The 21,361-nt window shown below is 50.0% G+C and overlaps 1 protein-coding gene across 1 annotated transcript; it reads right to left on the reverse strand.

Moving 5' to 3' along the window:
* Nucleotides 1–1,815: 1,815 nt before the first annotated feature.
* On the reverse strand, nt 1,816–20,809 carry PEF1 (penta-EF-hand domain containing 1). The gene is made up of 5 exons (XM_010595155.3): nt 20,531–20,809; nt 9,977–10,289; nt 3,678–3,833; nt 3,007–3,150; nt 1,816–2,770 (listed from the first exon to the last, which is right to left on the reverse strand). Exons 1-5 carry the CDS (start codon nt 20,552–20,554, stop codon nt 2,541–2,543), a joined length of 867 nt encoding a protein of 288 aa, XP_010593457.1. The 5' UTR covers nt 20,555–20,809; the 3' UTR covers nt 1,816–2,540.
* Nucleotides 20,810–21,361: the final 552 nt, after the last annotated feature.

Raw genomic sequence — 21,361 nt, forward strand, 5'->3', positions numbered from 1 at the left:
AGACTTGGCCAGACATGCTCCGTCTGCCACCAGGATGATTAGAGGGCTGCCGGAGGGCCTGATCCTTGTTGCCAGAGCAGGACAGGGTGTGCAGTCTGAAGTGCTGCTCTGCTGAGAAGAACCGAGACATCTGGCAGGAGCCAGGCCCACCAAATGCACCACCCGTTCTGCTTAACGTGATTGATCGGCCTGTGGGCTCCCTTGGATCTCACCTGCTAAGTGGGGAGGGCGGGAGGGTGGGGGGGGGCAAAAACACTGTCCTGCCAGGAGGGCACCCAGTTTTCCTGGCACATGTGGGAGGTGTGGTCTGTGTACGTCACCCCTCTCAAGATGACACGACAGCCCAGCTCTCCATGGGCTGCCCTGCCCATTCCGTACTCTCACCGGCCTTTGTAAAGGCTGTAGCCGAGGTTAGAGGTGCGGTGTGTGGCCGAGGTGTGGGGGCTCAGAACCAATCATGCCCACAAGGGTCAACCCAGGTCCTGGGCTCCTCAGCCCCAGCTGAGCCCAGGGGGAAGGTGGGAAACTATGATTGGCATCCTTCTAAAGACGAGTTTTAATAGACAGTTGGCTCAATGGGAACAAAGATGTGACCTAAGCTCCTTCCACCCGGAGTTCTACCATACCCTCTGCTGGTTGAACCCAGCACCACGGTGGGCCTTAGGCATCCACTCTGGAGGACTCAGATGAACTGGAGAAAATTCAGAAGAGGTGACCAGGATGGCAAAGGGAACTGAAATCTTGCTGAAGGGCCTGGGGCTATCCAGCCTAGGGATGGGAGAACTTAGGGAAATGTGGTGGCGGTCTCCAGGTATCTAGAGAGCTCAAGGACGGAAAGGGGTGATGTATATTCTGGATGTCCAGGGAGAGAAAACCAGAGACAATGGTGGTGGTTTCAAGGTGGCAGGATTTAGAATCCACACTAGGAAAAAATTTCTACCAGTCAAGGAGGAAACGGGCTGCCTGGAAAGACACTGAGCTCTCTGTTATTGGAGGCTGGCAAACAGAGGCTGGACTCACAGGGGCATGGAGGCGATTCCAGCTCTGTATGGGCGCTAGCCTCTGGGAGCTGGATTTCATCCCATACAGCAGCTCAGAGAAGAGGGCTGAGCTGGCTGAGCCCAACATACCTGCTGGGCCTCACTGAGCTGCAAGACAGTCACAGCTACTTCCCCCAGCCACCCACTGCAGGAACAGGAGCTCTGCTTAGGGCCTCAAGCTCTTACCTTTATCTCAGAAAGTCAAAGGATAATCCCAGCATTCCCCAGGATAAGTAAGCCCCCCAGGCAAACTAGAAAGTCTGCTGTCTTGGCTTTTGACTGAAATTATGTCAGCTCACTGTAGATGGGTTATCATGCTGATCTGAGGCTCCAACTAGCAAGTACGTATGTCCATGCTTAATAAAAATGGGAGGAAAGGTACAACTTAATAAATTTGGTTTGTCTGGAGTATAAAACCAGGGCCTGAGGTAATAAGAAGAGCATACTGTGAAAAGTTTGGGGTGGCTGCTCCAGTGCCTCTAGCCCAGAATGCCAACCAAAAGACTGCTATGGTACAGCCTGCTTCTGGAGCTGCCCCCAGGCTCTATGGCAATGAAGCTGGCAGGCCCTCCGGCCAACCTGCTGCACTATGCTTCAACTGCACCCTGGCAAATGAGAGCAGCCCCACTTAGGTCACACCCTCTGAGCACCTTCTTACTGCAGAGTTTGCTCTACAGCATGTACTTAAATATCCCTTGAATGAAAGAATAAATGAGTGACTGAATGGAAGAACGATGAACCTGTAGCTGGGAAGGCATGATGGAAAACGTGGAACTTCAGAGTGTCATTCTTTTATTGAAGCTTACAGTTTCACTGGACTTTTGGCCCCAAATGAAAAAACGGCAAATAAAAATGTTGGCTGTGGGACGTGGCAACTGTCCCCTGAGGACTGAAACCAAGCAGAGCATGGCAGACAAGTAAGAATCCAAGCTGGGAGAACAGTAGCCTGGCCAAAGATACCCAGGGAGCACATTGTCCAAGTTCCCCAAGCAGGGACAGCCTCCAGGCAGCTAGAAGTTAGTGCACAGGACTTGTGGGTGTGGGTGATGGCGATGGTGATGTCAAACACACTGGTCCCACAGGCATACCTCTCTCATGCTTGGTCAGATTCCACTTCGGAGAAGCTGGGCTCATCTGACAGGATAACATGGCTGAGGGAACACAGGTGCTAACAGTGTAACGAGCACTTCCCACTGGGGTCAGGGTGGGGAAGGGAGAGCGCTGCACTGACCAGCCTCTCCTGCTCCTGGTGTGAGGCTGTGCCATTTAGATGTTCACGGCTGTAAGGACAGTTGATGTCTAGTCCTGTCCTCATGTCTCACTCCTACCTGTGGCCTCGGTGACACAGGACTCCTAACTCTTTTTGGGAAGAGTGCTGCATCAGGCAAGAGAGAATCTTTTTCTAGGAAGGGCAGGAAAAGGAGAGAGGCTCACATGCTTCTTCCACTCTCATGAGCCAGGACAGGTCCCCAGTGCATGCCACTCTACAGATGGGTGGGGTCAAAGCATCCGAGAGGCTGTCATGGTGACGAAGTCCTCGAAGCTGAGCCGAATGTTGCCCTGTACAGCTGTGTCTTTCTCCCTGAAGGCCTCAGTCAGCACTTGCAGCTGGGTACACACCTGGATGAAGCGGTCCAGCTGCATGGAGGGATTGGCAGAGCGCGGGCAGTAGCGGGAGACCAGGAGCTGGGTAAACTGCGGGCTCAGGTTGTAGCCCATCTGGGACAGAGCTGGAGAGGAGGGGCACACAGGGCAGAGACACAAAAGTCTGCTGTGAGCACCTCCACTACTCAACGCCCCAGCCAGCTCACAGAAGGGGCCGGGTGTGGGGCTGCGCTGAGGGCAGCATTTTGTAGTGCAGCTGGCACATTGGGGAGTAGAAGCTAGAGAAAACCCCCTTCCTTTGCCCTAGGGAGAGAAAAGTCGAGCTCTGCCCTGCCCACCATGCCCCTGCCACAGCCCTCACCTTGCTGCAGCTCCGTGTAGCTGATGGAGCCTGAGCGGTCCCGGTCATACTGCTGGAAGAGGTTCTTCCACTGCTGGATGAATTGCCACAGGGCAGAGAAGCCGTAGACGTCGATGCGGCCTGACTTGGTCTTGTCAAACATATCTGAGGGGAAGGTGGGAGACGAGGGGAAGATGGCTTCGAAACAGAGGGCCACTGAGGCAGCCCTTCTCCCCGGGCTAAAGCAGGAGACATTCATGGAAGCACAGGCCTTGGGCCCAGATCTCTCTCACCCAAGACAGACCCTCACCAAATGTTGCACCACTCTCCACCTCAGCCACCCTCCAGCCCCACCACTTCCAGGGTTGCACCCAGAATTTTCTCTGCAGGCGTGTTAGCTAAGCATCAAGACCCTGATCTATGCTGGTGCCCTTCCTACCATCTCCTGCTGGGACAGGGAATTCCATATTGCAGAATGGGAAACTGAGTCTGTGACACAGCAGGGTCTAGAATTTGAGAAGATCTAAGGGACAGAGCTCTCAGTCTAGGGAATCTCACCTTGAGCACAGCTTCTCCCCTGAAACCCTCCCTAGCCAAAGGCGACTCTTCTGTCAGAGTAGGTGCCCACCCACCTACTGTCAGACCGCAGGGGGCTCTAACCAGCTCAGGCCACAGGAAGGGCTGGGACTCACTTATCATCATGAGGCATGTCTCGTCATTGAATGAGGACCAGTTGGAATTGACCAGAGCCTGCTTCAGTTCCTTGATGGAGATGTAGCCACTGTGATCGGAGTCAACCGATTGAAACCAGGAGTAGGCCTCAGGATCCACATTGGGAGGGGCGCCACCTGGAGGAAGCAGCACAAACAGGGCAGCCAGACCCAGGCCTGAGGGCCAATCCAGGCATCTCAGAAATGCTGGGAAGGGCAGGCCTCAGAGCCTCCTTGGCTACAGGTTTCCCCGTCCACAAAGCCTTACAAATCTACCTACCTGCTGCTTCCCATCAAGCCCACGTCCTTACTCTGATGGACGATAGCCTTAGGTGCAGACTCATAAATATTTGCAGTTGATTTCTTCAGGTGCTTCCTATACTGCTCCAGTCACTTCTCTATTTAAGTTTCTAAGGACCAGGAGGAGTCTTCGGGTGGCACAAACAGTTAAGCACTTAACTACTAACAGAAAGGTTGGAGGTTTGATGCCACCCAGAGGTGCCTTGGAAGATAAGGTCTGGCAATCTGCTTCTGAAAGGAAATGGCCTTGAAAACCCTAGGGAGCACAGTTCTACTCTGCACACATGGGCTTGCCGTGAGGTGGAATCAACTTGATGGCAATTGACAACAACAACAACGAACAGGGGCTTGTTCCCCTCCAGCAGCAGCAGAATTTGCTGAAAAGGAGAATTTTATCTTCTCCACAGACTGGGGACCTAAAAACTTTTGCTGAGCACCTAACATGCACAGCCCAGAGCCAAATATTTTAAGAGCCACAGCAGTGGGGAACTCTCCAGGGTGGGAACCATGTCTGATCCATCCAATTTCCCTGTGCCTGAATCAGGGCCCGGCACAGTGAACATTTGACATCTTCTATTAGGAGCTGCCAGAGTGTGGGGGGCCTCCCAGCTCTACCTTTCCTCCTTCCCCATCATCTCCAAGCATGCCCCCATCTCCAATCTCCCTGAAGACATCTTTGACACCTTCCTTGTCCCAAACATCCAAACAGCTGCCCAATTCTGTCAGTTCCACACGCAGGTATCTCCTCCTCCCTGTTCCCACTGCCCCTGTCCTGGTGCAGACACCACCCATCTGGACCACTGTAACAAACAGAATCTTTATCAAATCATCCTTGCAGCTACCCTCTACCATCCTTCACTTGCTACAAGAGTAAACTTTGTAAAATCTCTATTCTCATCACCACCTCAACTTAAAACTCTTCAGAGGCTCCCTGCTGCCTATAAAATACATCCAACATCTTCAGGATAGCATTCAGGAGTCCTTACCTGGGGTTCACCCTTGTCCACCTCTCCAGCTCTACCTCCTGCTCTATCCCCACTACAGTCCCCTCACGACTCTGCCCCAGCCCCAGTGACGCGCTGTGCTTGCTCTTACAGTACACTCTGCAAGCTCCCATTCTGAGCCTTTGTTCACCTGTTCCCTCCGCCTTGTGTCCACCTCCCCCTCATCTCTTGGCCTCCATTTCCTGTGCATCCTTCGAGGCCCAAACAAAATGCTGCTCCCTCCATGAAGCCTTCCCCATTCTCTCTGTGGACATGACTCCTCCCCCTCTCTTTTGCAGCCCCTCCCCCATCTCTCTTATGGCCCTGACCACTCTCCACTGTGTACATGTCTCCAACCCCTACCAGACTAGATGTAGAACAAGTTGTGGGTGGGATCCCAGCCTAACTCATCTCCAGACTCCCAGGACCTAACACAGGGCGGGGCACAGGAAGGGAAGATGCTCAATCCATGCGCACGGAGTATCTGAGCACTGACTCTGGAGTCAGCTTCACAGTTCAAATCCCAGCTCCCCCATTTGGTGATCTTGGTTAAGTTACTTAAAACTCTCTGTGCCTCAGTGTTCTTATCTGTAAAATGAGAGCAACAGCAGCACCTACTTCATAAGGTTACTGTAACGATTACATGAGTTAACACGTGAAAACCCTTGAATCAGCACTTGGCACAATCCAAGTACTATATAACTGCTGATTATTATTGTTGAGTCATGGTTAAAGTAATTTTCTGTGTAGGGAGATTGGTGGAAAGTTGCATTCATTTGGAAAGATAAGCAGGAGTGGGTTGGAAGGTAAGGGCAGAAGGTGGTAGATTAAAGTGAAATAGAAAAAGAAGTCTATCTAGGAAAAAGCCAGAGTTATGTGGTATTGGTAAACCTACTGACTTTACCTACTGGCAAAGCTAATGGCCACAAACACAAGGGAGTAAGAGAGATGGCTTGAGCAGTTGTGTTGTGTTGTGTTGTTGTTGTCAGGTGCCATTGAGTCGGTTCTGACTCATAGCAACCCTATGTACAACAGAATGAAACACTGCCCAGTCCCGCACAATGCTCACAATTGTTTTTATGCTTGAACCCACCGTTGCAGCCACTGTGTCAATCCATCTCGTTGAGGGTCTTCCCCTTTTCCGCTGACCCTGTGCTTTACCAAGCATGATGTCCTTCTCAGGGACTGATCCCTCCTGACAACATGTCCACAGTGTGTAAGATGCAGTCTCCCCAACCTTGCTTCTAAGGAGCATTCTGGTTGTACTTCTTCCAAGACAGATTTGTTGGTTCTTTTGGCAGTCCATGGTATATTCAGTATTCTTCAACACCACAATTCAAAGGCGTCAATTCTTCGTCTGTCTTCCTTATTCATTGTCCAGCTTTCACATGCGCATGATGCGGCTGAAAATACCATGGCTTGGGTCAGGCGCACCTTAGTCTTCAAGGTGACATCCTTGCTTTTCAGCACTTTGAAGAGGTCCTTTGCAGCAGATTTGCCCAATGCAATGCACCTATGATTTCCTGACTGCTGCTTCCATGGGTGTTGATCGTGGATCCAAGTAAAATGAAATCCTTGACAACTTCAATCTTTTATCATGTTGTTTATCATGTTTATCATGATGCTGCTTATTGGTCCAGTTGTGAGAATTTTTGTTTTCTTTATGTTGAGATATAATCCATACTGAAAGCTGCGGTCTTTGATGTTCACCAGCTAGTGCTTCAGGTCCTCTTCACTTTCAGCAAGCAAGGTTGTGTCATCTGCATATCTCAGGTTGTTGATGAGTCTTCCTCCAATCCCGATGCCCTGTTCTTCATATAGTCGTTTCTCAGATTATTTGCTCTGCATACAGACTGAATAGGTATGGTGAAAGGATACAACCCTGACGCACACCTTTCCTGACTTTAAATCATGCAGTATCCCTTGTTCTGTCCAAACAACTGCCTTTTGATCTATGTACAGGTTCCTCATGAGCACTATTAAGTGTTCTGGAATTCCCATTCTTCACAATGTCATCCATAATTTGTTACAATTCACACAGTCAAATCCCTTCACATAGTCAATAAAAAACAGGTAAACATCCTTCTGGTATTCTCTGCTTTCAGCCAGGATCCTTCTGACATTAGCATTGATATCCCTGGTTCCACGTCCTCTTCTGAATCCGGCCTGAATTTCTGGCAGTCCCCTGTCAATATACTGCTGTAGCCACTTTTGAACGATCTTCAGCAAAATTTTGCTTGTGTATGGTACTAATGATATTGTTTGATAATTTCTCCATTCAGTTGGATCAACTTTCTTGGGAAGCGGCATAAATATGGCTCTCTTCCAGTTGGTTGGCCAGGTAGCTGTCTTCCAAATTTCTTGGCACAGACGAGTGAGCAGTTCCAGTGTGGCATCTGTTTGTTGAAATATCTCAATTGATATTCCGTCAACTCCTGGAGCCTTGCTCTCTGCCCATGCCTTCAGTGCAGCTTAGACTTCTTCCTTCAGTACCATCAGTTCCTGATCATATGTTACCTTTTGAATGGCTGAACGTCGAACAATTCTTTTCGGTATAATGACTGTGGATTCCTTCAGGTGTGGACCACAAAAATTACTGCCTCTCCCAAATAGTGAGGGCAGAGAAGAAGGGTTTGCTTGACCAAGTGACTGGTCTGGCCTCCTTGGAAGGGGAAATCCAGGCAGGCCCCACCCACTGTCCTAGAGTAGCAGCTGTGTCCTAGGGGAGCAAGCGCCCACAGTCCTGTGGAGAGTCTCCGTAATATGTGTGGTCTGGTGATTTGTGTGGAAGAGCTCAGGCTTTGGAATCAAAGCAGAGCTGGATTCAAATCCTGACTCTGGTCCGTACTAGCTTGTGTGACCTTAGGCAGTATGTTTAATTTTCTGACTACTGATTTCCCTGTTCCTAAAATGAGCCCACTTTTCAGTGCTGTTGTGATGATTAAATGAGACAACAGCAAAACAAAATTCTTAGCGAAGAGCTTGTCTGTCAGACACATCTCCACGGAAGAAGGGACATTACAACTGGGTCTGAAAGGATGATAAGGAATCAAGATAAAGAAAAGTGTGTGGCAAAGGCAGAGAGTATGTTCAAAGCATTCTAAAGAGTCTTGGGTTGACAGAAGGGAAGGAAGGATGGCAGGTGAGGAGGCTGGAAATGCCCTTTGGGCTCGAGTGCCTTAGGATCTTCCCTGTGGGCAGTGAGGTACCTTGAATAGCTTTTAAGTGGGAAGGGATATGGTCAAACCTGTCTGCCAGAGCAGTGGTTCTCAGACTTTATATTCTGGATTCAGTAGGCCTGACAGGTGGCCTCACAGGTGGCTCTGATGCAGGTGATACACAAAGCACACTTCAAGAAGTACAGCTCCGGAGTGCCACCAGCTGCACTGGAGAAGAGACAGGCGGCCAGGCGGGAGGAAGCTGCCACAGAGGCCGAGCAGCCACAGAGATCACGGCTGGCCTCAGGCCCCTCACAGTCAGGGGTCCTATTCTTTGCAATGACCTCATGTGGGCTCAGAGACAAGACTTCAAAAAGATGATGAAATCCACCATGAAGCTGCTGAGCTGAAAGCAAAATGCCAGGAGCTCTGGGCTCGGCAAGATAAATGCCACTGGCTCACAGTTCTCAGAACCCCAAGGTTGAAGCACCTCCCTCAGGAATACCTGCCTGGGCATAGATGCTAAGATGCTAGCTTCCCAGCAGTGCCAGCCCCTGGAGGCCCTGCAGATGCACAACAGTGGTCCCAAGTTCCCTTGCTGGTGACTTGGCTTTCCGGGAACAGTCATTCTACAAAGGGGCTGACTGAATTGAGGGGAAGCAAGGGACTGGCCAGCTACCTTCTCTGCCCCTTCATCTGAGACTACTCAGAAATCTTCACTAAAGCTGAAGCCTCGACCCAGGACTCTCTGCTTCTACTGGATGTCCAGCCCCCTGTCCCTCCCCTGTGCTATCCAGAACCTCACCTTTAGTATCTCTGCTCTTTATCTTCCCCCTATTCCACTCTCTTTCTCCCAGCTGTCTCAGCATCTTTTAGTAGAAAGGCCCTTGCCACGTCTGCTACCACATTAAATGCCAAATACCTACTGGTAAACCTTCTTTGGTGAGAATGGCACTCTCACAGGGCATTTTAAACACATAATTAATAAAAGGTACTGTTTACTAAGTCTTTAATATGTGTCAGACACTGTGCCCAGTGCTTGCCTGCACCTTCTCATTTAAGCCTTGTAATAACCTTGAGATAATGGCATTGCCCCCATTTTACAGATGTGAACACTGCTACGTGAAGAGGCTTAAAGAAGTGAAGTCATTCAATTAAGTCAGTAAGTGGCTTTATCTCAAGGGCCCACTAGCGATATCAACAACTAGGCTACCTCGTTCTTCTATACGTAGTGCCAGTCTCCCTTACACAGGAGTGGGGGACTGTATTATTGCCTCCAGTTATTTCCTAACCCCCACTTCCCTGTAAGCATGGTACATCCTCTCCCACCGGTGATGTGCAGAGCCCTCCTCCAGGGGAGGATACACTCCCACCCTGTGGATGTCAGGTATGACTGGAGGAGGTGCTTTGGCCGATAGAAGGTAAGTGGACAAGGCAGACAGTACTTCATGCATCTTGCTAGCCCTCCTGCGCTTTTCCGCTGCCACAAGAACAGCATGTCCCAAACAGGGGCTGCTACTTCAGTCTGGGTCCCAGAACAAAAAGACACGTGGAACAGAACTTCAGCAGCCAACCCATAGCTACCAGTATTTAAGCAAGACTAAATCAAGTGTGAGTGTGAAATGTTTCCTACTGTAAGCCAAAGGGATTTAGGGTTGCTGTCACCACAGCAAAGCTAACCAACAGATATCTCGTTCTGCTGATTAGCAAGCTAAGGCAGGATACAAGATGCTAAGATGCCAGAGACCAGGCTGCCTACACACCCACAAGAAGGGCAAGTGTAGGCCCTGGATAACTCAGAACCAGGTCAGAGAAACCCAGAGTCTAGATCCCTACTTACCTGGAGGAGGTCCGTGCCCATAAGGCCCAGGCTGTTGGGCACTGTAAGAGTTTGGAGGTGGCTGACCATAGGGGCTCCCTGGGGCTGCACCACCATAAGGTCCTCCTGGAGTTCCAGAGGGGAGTCCTCCAGGGTTGGGGTGTCCGTAGGGTCCTCCACCAGCTGGTGGTCCATAAGGTCCCCCAGGGGCAGGGCCCCCATAACCACCACCAGGAGGTACTCCACTTCCATACTGCCCTCCACCATGGGGGGGCGTAGGGTAGTAGCTACCCGGAGGAGCTCCGGGTGCTTGTCCTGCAGCTCCTGGGCAGCCCTGTGAGAAGAGCAAGATATCAGTCAGAATGGTGGAGCCAGACATTAGCCACAGCATGGCACTTCACAGTCATAAAGCACTTTCCCTGCCATTCTCTCCACGCATCCTGTAGGCAGGGCAATGATCCCATTGCTCAGATGGGGAACTCTAGGCTCCTAGATGAGCTATGACTTACCCAAGGTCACATCGTCAACGACTTGCAGAGTTAGGGCTGGAATCCTACCCTCTGGACTCCTTTTTTCCGTACATCAAGGGGCTCCGCAAGGCCTGGGATCATGCCTGGTTTGCCACTTCATCCCCAGCCCCCGAACCCCCAGTGCAAAATGGATGGTCAGTAAATACTTATTATTATATGGGTGAGCAGACAAATGAATAGAATTACAAAGCCGCACCCTGTGGTGCCCAGCTTTAGCTGCAGAACCCACAGCACGAATGTGGTCTCCACCACACAGCCCCTGATCCTTATCAGTATAATCGAAGTATCCACAGCATGGGCTACCTAGAGCACATCTTCCTTGCCTACTCTACCTTATGGAGCTAAAACACTCCCCCATCCTCACTCATGGCTCTGTGAGGCAGGCAGGGGAGAGCCTATCCCTAATGCAATACAGTACAATAGTTAAAGAGTCCAAATGACCCAGTTCAGGTTCAAGTTCTGCCATCTAGTTAACGGGACTAATGACTTACCTTCTCTAAGCCTCAGTACCCTCTGCTGTAAGAAAGGAATAATAATAGCCCTACCACCCAGATTGGTACATGACTGAAGTAAAACCAGTCACATGAAGCACTTCAACACAGGCCCTAGCAGAATAAGCACTCGATACATATTACCTATTAATAATAGCCCCTGCTACGGAGAAGGAAACTCAGGCCCAGAAGTCACACATACAGACTGCAGGGAAGGGCTGGCATTTGTGCATCAGAGCATACATGGGGCATTTCCTCTCTGGCCCTCGGGCTCCCCCCACCCCCCCCCCCACCCCAGCATCCCTGAGGCTCAGAGTGTTGGGCTCCATCTGTCTAAATGGCCAGCACAGGGCCTGGTAGAGCACAGCCCCACACATCTGCAGACAGGCTGGGCTCAGAGGCACAGAGGGCAACTGGGTCTGGCTCTGAAGGCAGTACCATGTAGACATGTTCTGGATCAACCTGTAAGGCACACCAGTGGCCTAACGACTGAGAGCCTGGCTTTTCTCTCTTTTCTGTGTTTGACAGCTTCTGAAACAGTTAACCTCAAGGCTAAGGCCAAATTCACACTTCACTGAAAGGCAGGCCCAAGGAACGGGGGCTTCTTGGGGAAGGGCAGGCAGCAGGCCTTCCACTTCCTACTCAGCATTGCGGGAGCTCTTCCTCCCTGGAAGCTGCCATCGTTAGTGTCAATAAAGTCCTTCACAATAAAGTCAAGACAGATCTCGGTTCAAAACGTGCTCTCACCAGCTGAGGGCATGACCTTAGCCCAGTGGCTTAATCTCCGTTTCCTCACAAGTAAAACATAATAATCCTTTTATCCTTGGACTGTTCTGCGGATTACAAGAAATACATGCAGCAGACTTTTGTTAGTTTAATTTTTAGTCCAAGAATCCTTTTGATAAAATAAATAAAACTGATAAAGAATGTTGCTCTGGCCAAGGCAAGGGCATCGGGGTACAATCTAGAGCGCTGACTGTGTGGGGCCTCCTGCCTTGCTAGACTCTGAGGGGCTTGGCAAAAACCTCATAGCAACTCAAAAGAATCTGAAAATCACTATGATAAGAAAAGTAGTCCTTACAACAATGCCTGGCATAAAGCAAACAACCAGTAACTCATAGCTGCTACTGTTATTATTGTACTAAGTATTATCAGCAAAGCCCTGGACCAGGTAAACTCTGTAGGGTAAACTATAAAGGTGAGAGAGACATCATCCCAGCCCTGAAGCGGCTCACAGTTAACAGGAGAGGCCTGGAAACAAACATAAGGCATAAGGCAACCAGTGTTTAAAATGGACATAAGCCAAAGGCCACGGGGCTGCAAAGCAAAGAAGGTAAAATCGGAGGGTTTCTGCAAGAAAGTGGCATTTGAGCTAGAACTCAAAGAATGAGGAAGATTCCCAGGGGTTTCAGGGAGGTGAGATGGGAGAGGTACCCAGGAGGCCAGTCACTTAACCTCATTTTACAGATGGGGAAACTAAGCCCAGAGAGGGGAGCCCAAGTCACACTGCAAGTTGAAGGCAGAGACAGGGTAGAACCCCAACCCCCATGTCATGGCTCCCACTGCCTCCTACTACAGTGCTCCTTCCTTAAGCAACAGAGCACAGACTCCAGTGTGGGAGGGAAGGTGGGTGGGGACTCTGCAGAGTCTGGGCACGCCCAGAGCACAAGCTGGACACCAAGCCAGGAAGTAGCTGCTCTACTCTAAGTCCCCTGAGCAAGGCTATAAACTGTACCTGGCTAAGCTCATGGGAGGCACAGCTCTCCCACCTGAGTAATGCCCCCAGGTCAGCAAAGCAGGTGCAGCCAGGCAGGTGTCTGACCTTCCCGCTACCACATTCCAGGGACCTGCTGGGTCTGGTGCTGTCTGGCAGCAACTAACCCCTTTCCTTTCTGGCTTGAATCAGAGCCCTCACATATACAGTTTACAAAGCACTCTCACATACACAAGCACTGCTTGCTGAACCCTGCCAACAATCCCCTGACAGAGAAGAGGAAGGTGTTGACCTTGAGGCACAGTCATTCCCCACAATGCAGATGGGCAGAAGAAAGCAAAGGCACAGACCAGTGAGTGAGCACAGTGTGGGCAGGGAATGGGCTAAAGGGCAGGGGTAAGAAGAAGGCGCAGTGTGAACCCAGAAAGACAGGCCTCTCCACACTCCTCAGCCAAGTAGCTCTCCTGCTGCCTGTCAGTTAGCTGGTGAGTTATTAGTGTTTTGGTGTCTGCCTCTCTGTCTCCCCCACCTGACAGTGAGCCCCCCGAGAGGAAGACACTGGGCCTCATTCATCACAGCACCCTGGGGCCAGCACAGTGCCTGGCACCTGCAAGTCTCCATCAATATCTGAACAAATGAACACCACTCTAAAGAGTTTGGGCTTTATGCTGGAGGAAACAGAGTGCCATAGAAGCCACAGAAGCGTCTCCAATAGGGGAGGAACGTGATCAGAGCCTTGTTTAGAGAATCAACCAGCAGTGGTGAAGGGGATGAGCTGGGGGCGTGGGGATGGGAGCTCAGGTGCCGGACAGGCAAGGCTCCAACCAGACAGCAGACGTGGAGATGGGGAGGACGGGGTGGATTCTGAAGCTGTTTCAGAGGTAGACTAGACATGACTTGGCTACTAATTAGACTGGGGAAGAGGTGGAGGAGGGAGTGAGGAAAAGGAAGTGTCTAGAATGACTCAGGTTTCTAGCTTGGACAAGAAGATAAAAGCAAACGGAGCCACCAACTAAGGCAGAATCCAGGATGGGGAGGAAGTCTGGGGAGATGGTGGAACGGTTCCCAGGGCCACCGAGTTGTTAGTGAAAGTCTGAACCAGAAATGAAAACCAGAATCCCTGATTCCACATTCCTCTGTCCTACTCCACGCTGCCAATCCTTTGGAGAGTTTTCCTGAAAGTGCTTCATACTGATAAACACAAGCCTGGGGGAAGGGAAGGGCAGGAAGAGTTCACAGCTCTCAAAGCACCACTGAAAAGCTATCCCTAGGTCTTCAGCAAGGAGCCCTGGTGGTACAGGTGCTCAGTCACTAACTGAAAGGCTGGCGGTTCAAACCTACCAATCAGCACCACAGGAGAAAGACCTGGCAATCGCCCCCATAAAGATTACAGCCTAGAAAACCCTATGAGGCAGTTCTACTATCACATCGGGTCGCTATGAGTCGGAATTGATTCAACGGCACCTAACAACAACAACTGATTAAAAATAAACCATACGCGATATATTGGTGGGGGATGGAGCGGGCAAGGGAGCCATTAACGATTATTGAGGTTCTGCTAGGTGCTTCCAGTTCAGCTGGCTCTCACTGGTCCTCAGTCCTGTGAGGTAAGGGCTTTTATCCCCATTTAACAGATGAGGAAACTGAGCTTCAGGGAGTGTAATAACATGTCGGTGCAATTGGCATAACTGTTTATAAAGAAAATGTCCCACGTCCTACTTTGGTGAGCAGTGTCTGGGATCTTAAAAGCTGGTGAGAGGCCATCTAAGATGCTCCACTGGTCCCACCCCATCAGGAGCAAGGGAAAATGGAGAAAACCAAAGACACAAAGGAAAGATTAGTCCAAAGGACTGATGGGCCACAACCACCACAACCTCCACTAGACCGAGTCCAGTACAACTAAATGGTGCCTGGTTACCCCCACTGACTGCTCTGACAGGGATCACAACAGAGGGTCCCAGAGAGCTGGAGAAAAACGTAGAACAAAATCCTAACTCATAAAAAAAAGATTAGGCTTACTGGTCTGACAGAGACTGGAGAAACCCCAAGAGTATGGTCCCTGAACACCTTCTTAACCCAGTACTGAAGTCGCTCCTGAGGTCCTCCCTTCAGCCAAAGATTCCAAAAACCAAACGAAACCCGTTGCCATCAAGTCAGTTTTGACTCATAGTGACCCTATAGGACAGAGTAGAACTGCCCCACAGAGTTTTCACGGAATGCCTGGTGGATTGGAACTGCCAACCTTTTAGTTAGCACGTATAGCTCTAAACCACTATGCCACCAGGGTTCCTAGCTAAAGATTAGACAGGCCCATAAAACAAAATTAGACTAAAGGGGCAGCACACCAGCCCTGGGGCAAGGACGAGGAGGCAGGTGGGGACAGGAAAGCTGGTAATAGGGAACCCGAGGTCGAGAAGGGGAGAGTATCGACATGTCATGGAGTTGGCAACCAATGTCACAAAACAGTATGTGTATCAGTCATTTAATGAGAAACTAGTCTGTTCTGTAAATCTTCATCTAAAGTACAATAAAATAATGATGTGCAGGTGATCACGCAGCTGGAGTGGGCCAAGCTGGGCTTCAAAACGGGGTCTGCATAACTCAGAAGAACCTTATCTTTTTCCTCCCAGCACCAGACCCAGTTTGAGAGCCACAGTATTTGAAGAGACCTCAAAGACTCTCCAGTAAACCTCTCAGTTGATGACGGAATCCCTGAAGGACCACCTGGAATCTGTTTACACGCCTGCAAGAGGTGGAGAGCTCACCCCTTCCCAAGTAGCCCACTCAGAAAGTTCTGGACTTTCTTTTGGCTCTAAGGGTTCATTCTTCTATCCCAACACCTTTGTGAAGTCCAGAGGTATCAAAAGTTGGTCCATGCTGAGTCCTAATGGGGAAGTGAGGAGGTTGCATTACGGACAGAAGCCTATGTCCCTGAGCTAGCCCTTTACCACGTGCCTGCTGGAGCCCATGCAGACGGGTTAAACACTCTCAGGAAGACAGCAGTGGCTGCAACATTCACCAGCAGAGCCTCCCAAAATATTTAACAGCCAGAAACCTGCAACCAATAAACAGGGAGCCAAGAACTGTCCCATGACTTCAATTACCACCTCTGCTGACACTCCAAAATCTCTCTCCAGCTTCCTACCTCCTGAGCTGCAGACCCACATGTCCAGCAGCCTCCCAGACGTTCCTGCCAAATCTATTCCTCCCTCTCTGCTCCTATCTCAGTGAACGGTACCTCCTTCTATTCAGTCACCCAAACCTAAAACCCTAGTGCCTCCCTGGACACCTCCTCTCCTTCACCTCAGTTAGTTTTTCCAATTCTACCTCCCGAATACTTCCCAAATCCACCCGCTTCTCTCCATCCTCCCCGGGTCACTGTTCTCTCTAGCCTAGATGATTTCAACCTCTTCAAAACTGGTCTCCCAGCCTCCAGTCTCTCCCGCTTCAACCCCTTCTCCACAGTACCCCGCAGTACTAGCTCCAGAGCACCGATGGGACAAAGCCCTTCCGCGGCTCCCTCGCTACTCTTAGGATGAAGGCCACACTCCCCAGACAGGCACGCAGGCCCTGGGGGATCTGGCCCTCGCTTGCTTGCCTTATTTATCACCCTTTCTCCCTCTTTGCTGTAGCTAAACTGATCTCTTTAAAGTCCCTCTGAAGTACTGGGCTCTCTTACTTGCTTTCTGGCCTTTGTGCACGCTATTCCCTCTTCTGGAATACCACTCCTTTCTTCATCTAGCTAATTTCTTCTAGTGATTTAATTTTGGCCTTCCTTTAAGAAGCCTTCCTGTACCCCTAGACTGAGCTATGTATCCTTCCAGTGCTTTCCTAGTATCTTACACTTACCCTATTTAATATCACACTGATCCTACAAGGTATCACTCTGCCATCTGAAGTAGTTCACTATATGTCAAACACCACAGCAAGCACTCTTACATGGATTATCTCACTTAATCTTTGCACTAACTCTGAGGTTGGTACTGTTACAACCCCATTTTAAAGAAGGAGAAACTGAGCCTCAGGCTTTTACAAGAAACTTCTGCAAGAAAGTGGCAGACAACAGTGAATCCCTGATGGAGCAGGAGAACGGTGGGATGAAGACCTCAAGCTCTCGTAAAAAGACCAGACTTAATGGTCTGAATGAGGCTGGAGGGACCCCAGAGGTCGTGGTCCCTGGATCCTCTGTTAATCCAAGACTGGAACCGTTCCCGAAGCCAACTCTTCAGACAGGGATTGGACTGAACTAGAAGACAGAAAATGATACTGGTGAGGAGTGAGCTTCTTGGCTCAAGTAGACACATGAGACTATGTGTGCAGCTCCTGTCTGGAGGGGAGATGTGAAGGCCTAGGGGGACAGAAGCTGGCTGAATGGACACAGGGAATACTGGGTGGAGAGATGGAGTATGCTGTCTCATTAGGGGAAGAGCAGCTAGGAGAACATAGCAAGGCGCGTATAAGTTTTTGTACGAGAGACTGACTTGATTTGTAAACTTTCACTTAAAGCACAAAAACAAACAAACAAACAAAAAAAGGGGCAGCACTGGGATTTGACGCTAAATCTATCTGGTCTTAGAGACCAAGCTTTTAAGCATGGAAATTCACCATGCTGGCTCCCCCACAGGGCCAAAGGTGGTTGGGTTTTATTGCTCCAACACTTGGTGGAGGCTGGAGTGCCCCAGGGCTGGAGGCAAAGAAAAGTTACAGGAGGTTTTACTCCTAACAATAGGCTGGAATCCTCTAGCACCGTGTACTGAGTGTATAAGAATGGCGGGACAGGGGAGAGTGGAGGACAGGCGCCGACTGAGCCTTTGGGTGCTTTAAAACAGCCCACTTCCCTTCTTACTTTGTACCAGTAACTGGATAGGCGGGTGAGGGTATAGTGGGGAAAAAATATTTTTTTCTCTTTCTGTTCCAGATACTTTCTCTTTGTGCTCCTTTTCAATAATTCACCCTGAGCATAAACCCAGGCAAGATGACATGATAACGGCAATCACGGCAGCAAGAGCTGCCACCATGGCTGAATACATACCGTGAATTAACAATGTGCCAAGTTCCCTAGAGACTTTATCTCATTTCATCCTCACTTCAGTTGTGTGGTTGTTGTGAGCTGTCAAGTGGATCCTGATCCCAGGCGACCCTATATGAGAGTAGAGCTGCCTCATAGGGTTTCCTAGGCTGTAATCTTTATGGGAGCAGATAGCCAGGTCTTTTCTCCTGCAGAGCCTCTGGTGGGTTCAAATCGCTGACCTTTGGGTTGGCAGCTGAGCACTTAATCATTGTGCTACGACGGCTAGGAAGTATGATTTCTTTTTACAGGTGAGGAAACTGAGGCTCAGAGCCCTTACATGGTTTGTCCAAGGGTATACAACGAGTTAAGTAGTAGGGTTAGAAGTCTAACCCAGTTAGAATTCTGTCTAACCTGGAAGCTCAGGCTCTTAATTTCTACATCACCACTTCTAGGATGGATAAACATTACCCAAAAAGCTTACTAAAACGCAGATTCCCAGGCCCTTCCTTGGCAGAGAACGGGTCTGAGGTGCGTCCAAAGTTGTGTTTTTTTTTAAACAAGAGCCCAGGGGATCCTGATGCAGAAGACCAACCTCTGAGACACAATGCACTATGGTAACCAAAGCACGTTCCGCAGGATCACTGGTGTCACGAAAAAGTTAACTGGTATAGAAAAGGAAGGTTCCGTGGTTAAGTACATTTGAAAAAATACTACCATATTTTATTCCTCTCTGGCAGATATACAATGCACATTAAGAATTCTGAGATGTCCTGTAGTGAACAGACTTTTTCAGCTGTATTTAACAGAGTATTTCCCAAACTTATTTAACTACAGAATTCTTTCCCTATTAACACCTCACAAAACTCAGCCAAGAGAACAGAGCTGGAGAAACAATGCTAAGCAAAACTTCCTTCCTCCTAACCTCAGCCACTTTGGCCTCTCTCCTTCCTCCCTCTGCAAAGGGCGCAATGAAAGGAGTTCTAGGCTCCAGCCCTGCGCTCACCCTCACCTGCTATGTGTGGCCTTGGGCACATCACTTAGCCTCTTTGGGCATGTTCATTCCTCAGTTGTAAGTTGGGAGTCATAATTCCTGCTAGCATGCCTCTAGGGCTTTGATGACTAAGATAGCAGAGGTTCAAATGTTGGATAAACTGTACAGGGCTGCAACCTAGAAGAGTTCTTGCTACATCTTTTGAACATGACTATACTCAGTCACCACTGTCTGTCAGTTTGTCATACTGTTGCATATTGCTATGATGCTGGACGTTATGCCACCAGTATTTCATACCAACAGGGTCACCCACCACGGACAGATTTCAGCAGAACTTCTAGACTAAGACAGGCCAGAAGAAAGGCATGGCGATCTACTTTCTGAAATTAGTCAATAAAAAACCTGTGGAGCACAACAGAATACTGTCCACTACAGTGCTGGGAGGAGCCCTAGCAGAGCAGTGGTTAAGAGTTCGGCTGCTAACCAAAAGGCTGGCAGTTTGAATCCACCAACTGCTCCTTGGAAACCCTATAGGGCAGTTCTACTCCGTCCTATAGGTCCGCTATAAGTCACAATCGAATCGACGGCAACGGGTCAGGTTATATTGTCAGAAGATGGGCCCCCTAGGTTGGAAGGCACTATACAATGGCCTCAACCATGGACTCAAACGAACATGAAGATGGCGCAGGACCAGACAACATTTTACACTGTACACAGGGTCGCCATGAGTCAGCTGACTTGAGGGCAACTAAAAACATACTCTGTCAAGTGCTTTGTAAAACCCACCTGCTCTTTTCCCAGTTTTTCCCACATGTGTTTTATTTTCTAAATTATTGTGTGAACTCTTTGGGCTTCAGATTCCTCCTCTGTAAAATGAAGGACTGGCTGATATTTGAGGGCCCTCTCAGCACGGGCCTTCTAGGAAGCTAGTAAAAATCATAATACTAAAAGGTAACTCTGTACTCTTACTCTGTACCAAAGGCTTTACAAGCATCATCTCATTACTACTCATAACAGTTCTATGAGGTAGTAGACCCTGTTATTTGGCCCTGTTTTACAGAGGCAGAAACTTCAGCTCAGGAAGGCAAAATAATTTGCCTGAGGGGACAAAGGTATTTAAGAGATAGAGCTAAGACTTGATTCCAAACTGCACTTAACCACCCCACTATACTGTCAACATAGGGTTCTGGACACTGAATCACCTTCTTTTGGTGTACTCGGCTGGATCAAGATGGGCTAGCAAGTGGGCGAGAGATACGTGCAGGCCGCCCCAGGATCTGATCTCAGCTCTGCTGCTTAACTGCCTGGTGACTTAAGATAAACTCTGGGCGTTCTCTGGGTTTTACTTTTGGTATGTGTGAAACGGAGGTGTTGGACTAAGTCAGTAGTTAAAAAGAGCTCACTTGTGGAGCCTGCTAAAAACCACGGTTTATCCCGAACATTCTCAGCAGTACGTCTGGGGCAGGTCCGGGAACGTATTTTTAATCCGACGCCCAATACGACAGCGACTGAACCAGTGCTCTAAACGTCCCGGTGACCGCGCCCGGTAACCCGCCGGAGCCTTGAAAGGATGTAAGGTCCAGGCCTGTCCCAGTCTGGATCTGTGGGATCCAATGTCCCCAAATCCTTGCGTGCTCCACGTCGGGGGGTGCGCGACGCGACCTACCAGACGCTCGGGGCTGCGTGACGTGGACAGGCGGGACTGACCGTCCCTTTTCCCTTCTCTGCCCCGCAAGGCCTCGCTGAAGCGAAACTCAGCGCGGGAAGGGCGCGGAGAAAGGAGATAAAGAAGAGCCGGCGGGCTCCGGACGTGGATCCGCGGGCCCTCACACACTCACCTGCCCGTACGGATAGCTGGACATGGCGACTCTGATGTCACACGTCGGCGAGGGGCGGGGCCTGCCGTTCTCCAACCCACCCAGCGCATGGGCCTGGGGGCGGGCCCGCTTCTGACTGGATGTCTGCAACTGTCAATCGGGGAGGCAGTCGGTCGGCGGATGTGACGCTACAGGACAGGGTCGCGAGCTTCCCCGAGTGGTCCGAGCAGCTAATAAGCGTGCGGAGGTTTCCGGAGATCTTGGTTGCTGAGCTGGCGCATCTGGTCTTCCCTTTCCTAAGCTAGAGTGGGCCCCATGGCTGGTCAGGCCCGGGTATTTACTGAGAAGTCTGGGTGGGGTGTTGCTGCGGCGGCCATGTTATAACCTGGCAAATGGGACGCGTGGTTATGGCGTAGTGACTGTCGTCACTCCACGTTTCTGCCCGAGTACGGCCCCGGCGGTTGCCGTGACAACGAGGAACCGACCAAGGCCTCCTAGGAAGGATGGAGGCCGGTGGCGGAGGCTTTCTCCGATGTCAAAACACCTCGGTGCCAATTAGTAGCATGGAGTGGAATACACACCTGTAGTATTTAGAGAAGAAAATTTCAAACCGTCACACTGGGAGGAAAATTAGGTTATCTTATAACTTTAATGGAGCCCTGATGGTGTAGTGGTTAAGAGCTTGGCTGCTAACCAAGAGGTCGGCAGTTTGAATCCACCAGCCACTCCTTGGAAATCCTATGGGGCAGTTCTCCTCTGTCCTATAGAGTCCGACTCGATAGCAATGGAGTTTTTGTGCCTTTATTTAATAAAGGGGAAAAGTGAGGTCCAGAGAAGCAGTGGTTTGCCCTA

The sequence above is a fragment of the Loxodonta africana genome, chromosome 3 (genome assembly GCF_030014295.1).
Source record: "Loxodonta africana isolate mLoxAfr1 chromosome 3, mLoxAfr1.hap2, whole genome shotgun sequence".
Classification (NCBI taxonomy): Eukaryota; Metazoa; Chordata; class Mammalia; order Proboscidea; family Elephantidae; genus Loxodonta; species Loxodonta africana.

What these genes read in the sequence shown, in the direction of transcription:
- PEF1 (XM_010595155.3), bottom strand. Translation starts at nt 20,554, where the DNA reads ATGTCCAGCTATCCGTACGGGCAG. An exon ending in TGGGCACGGACCTCCTCCAG is followed by an intron (nt 3,834 to 9,976) that starts GTAAGTAGGGAT and finishes TGCTTCCTCCAG; the next exon opens with GTGGCGCCCCTCCCAATGTG. An exon ending in GACATGCCTCATGATGATAA is followed by an intron (nt 3,151 to 3,677) that starts GTGAGTCCCAGC and finishes CCTTCCCCTCAG; the next exon opens with ATATGTTTGACAAGACCAAG.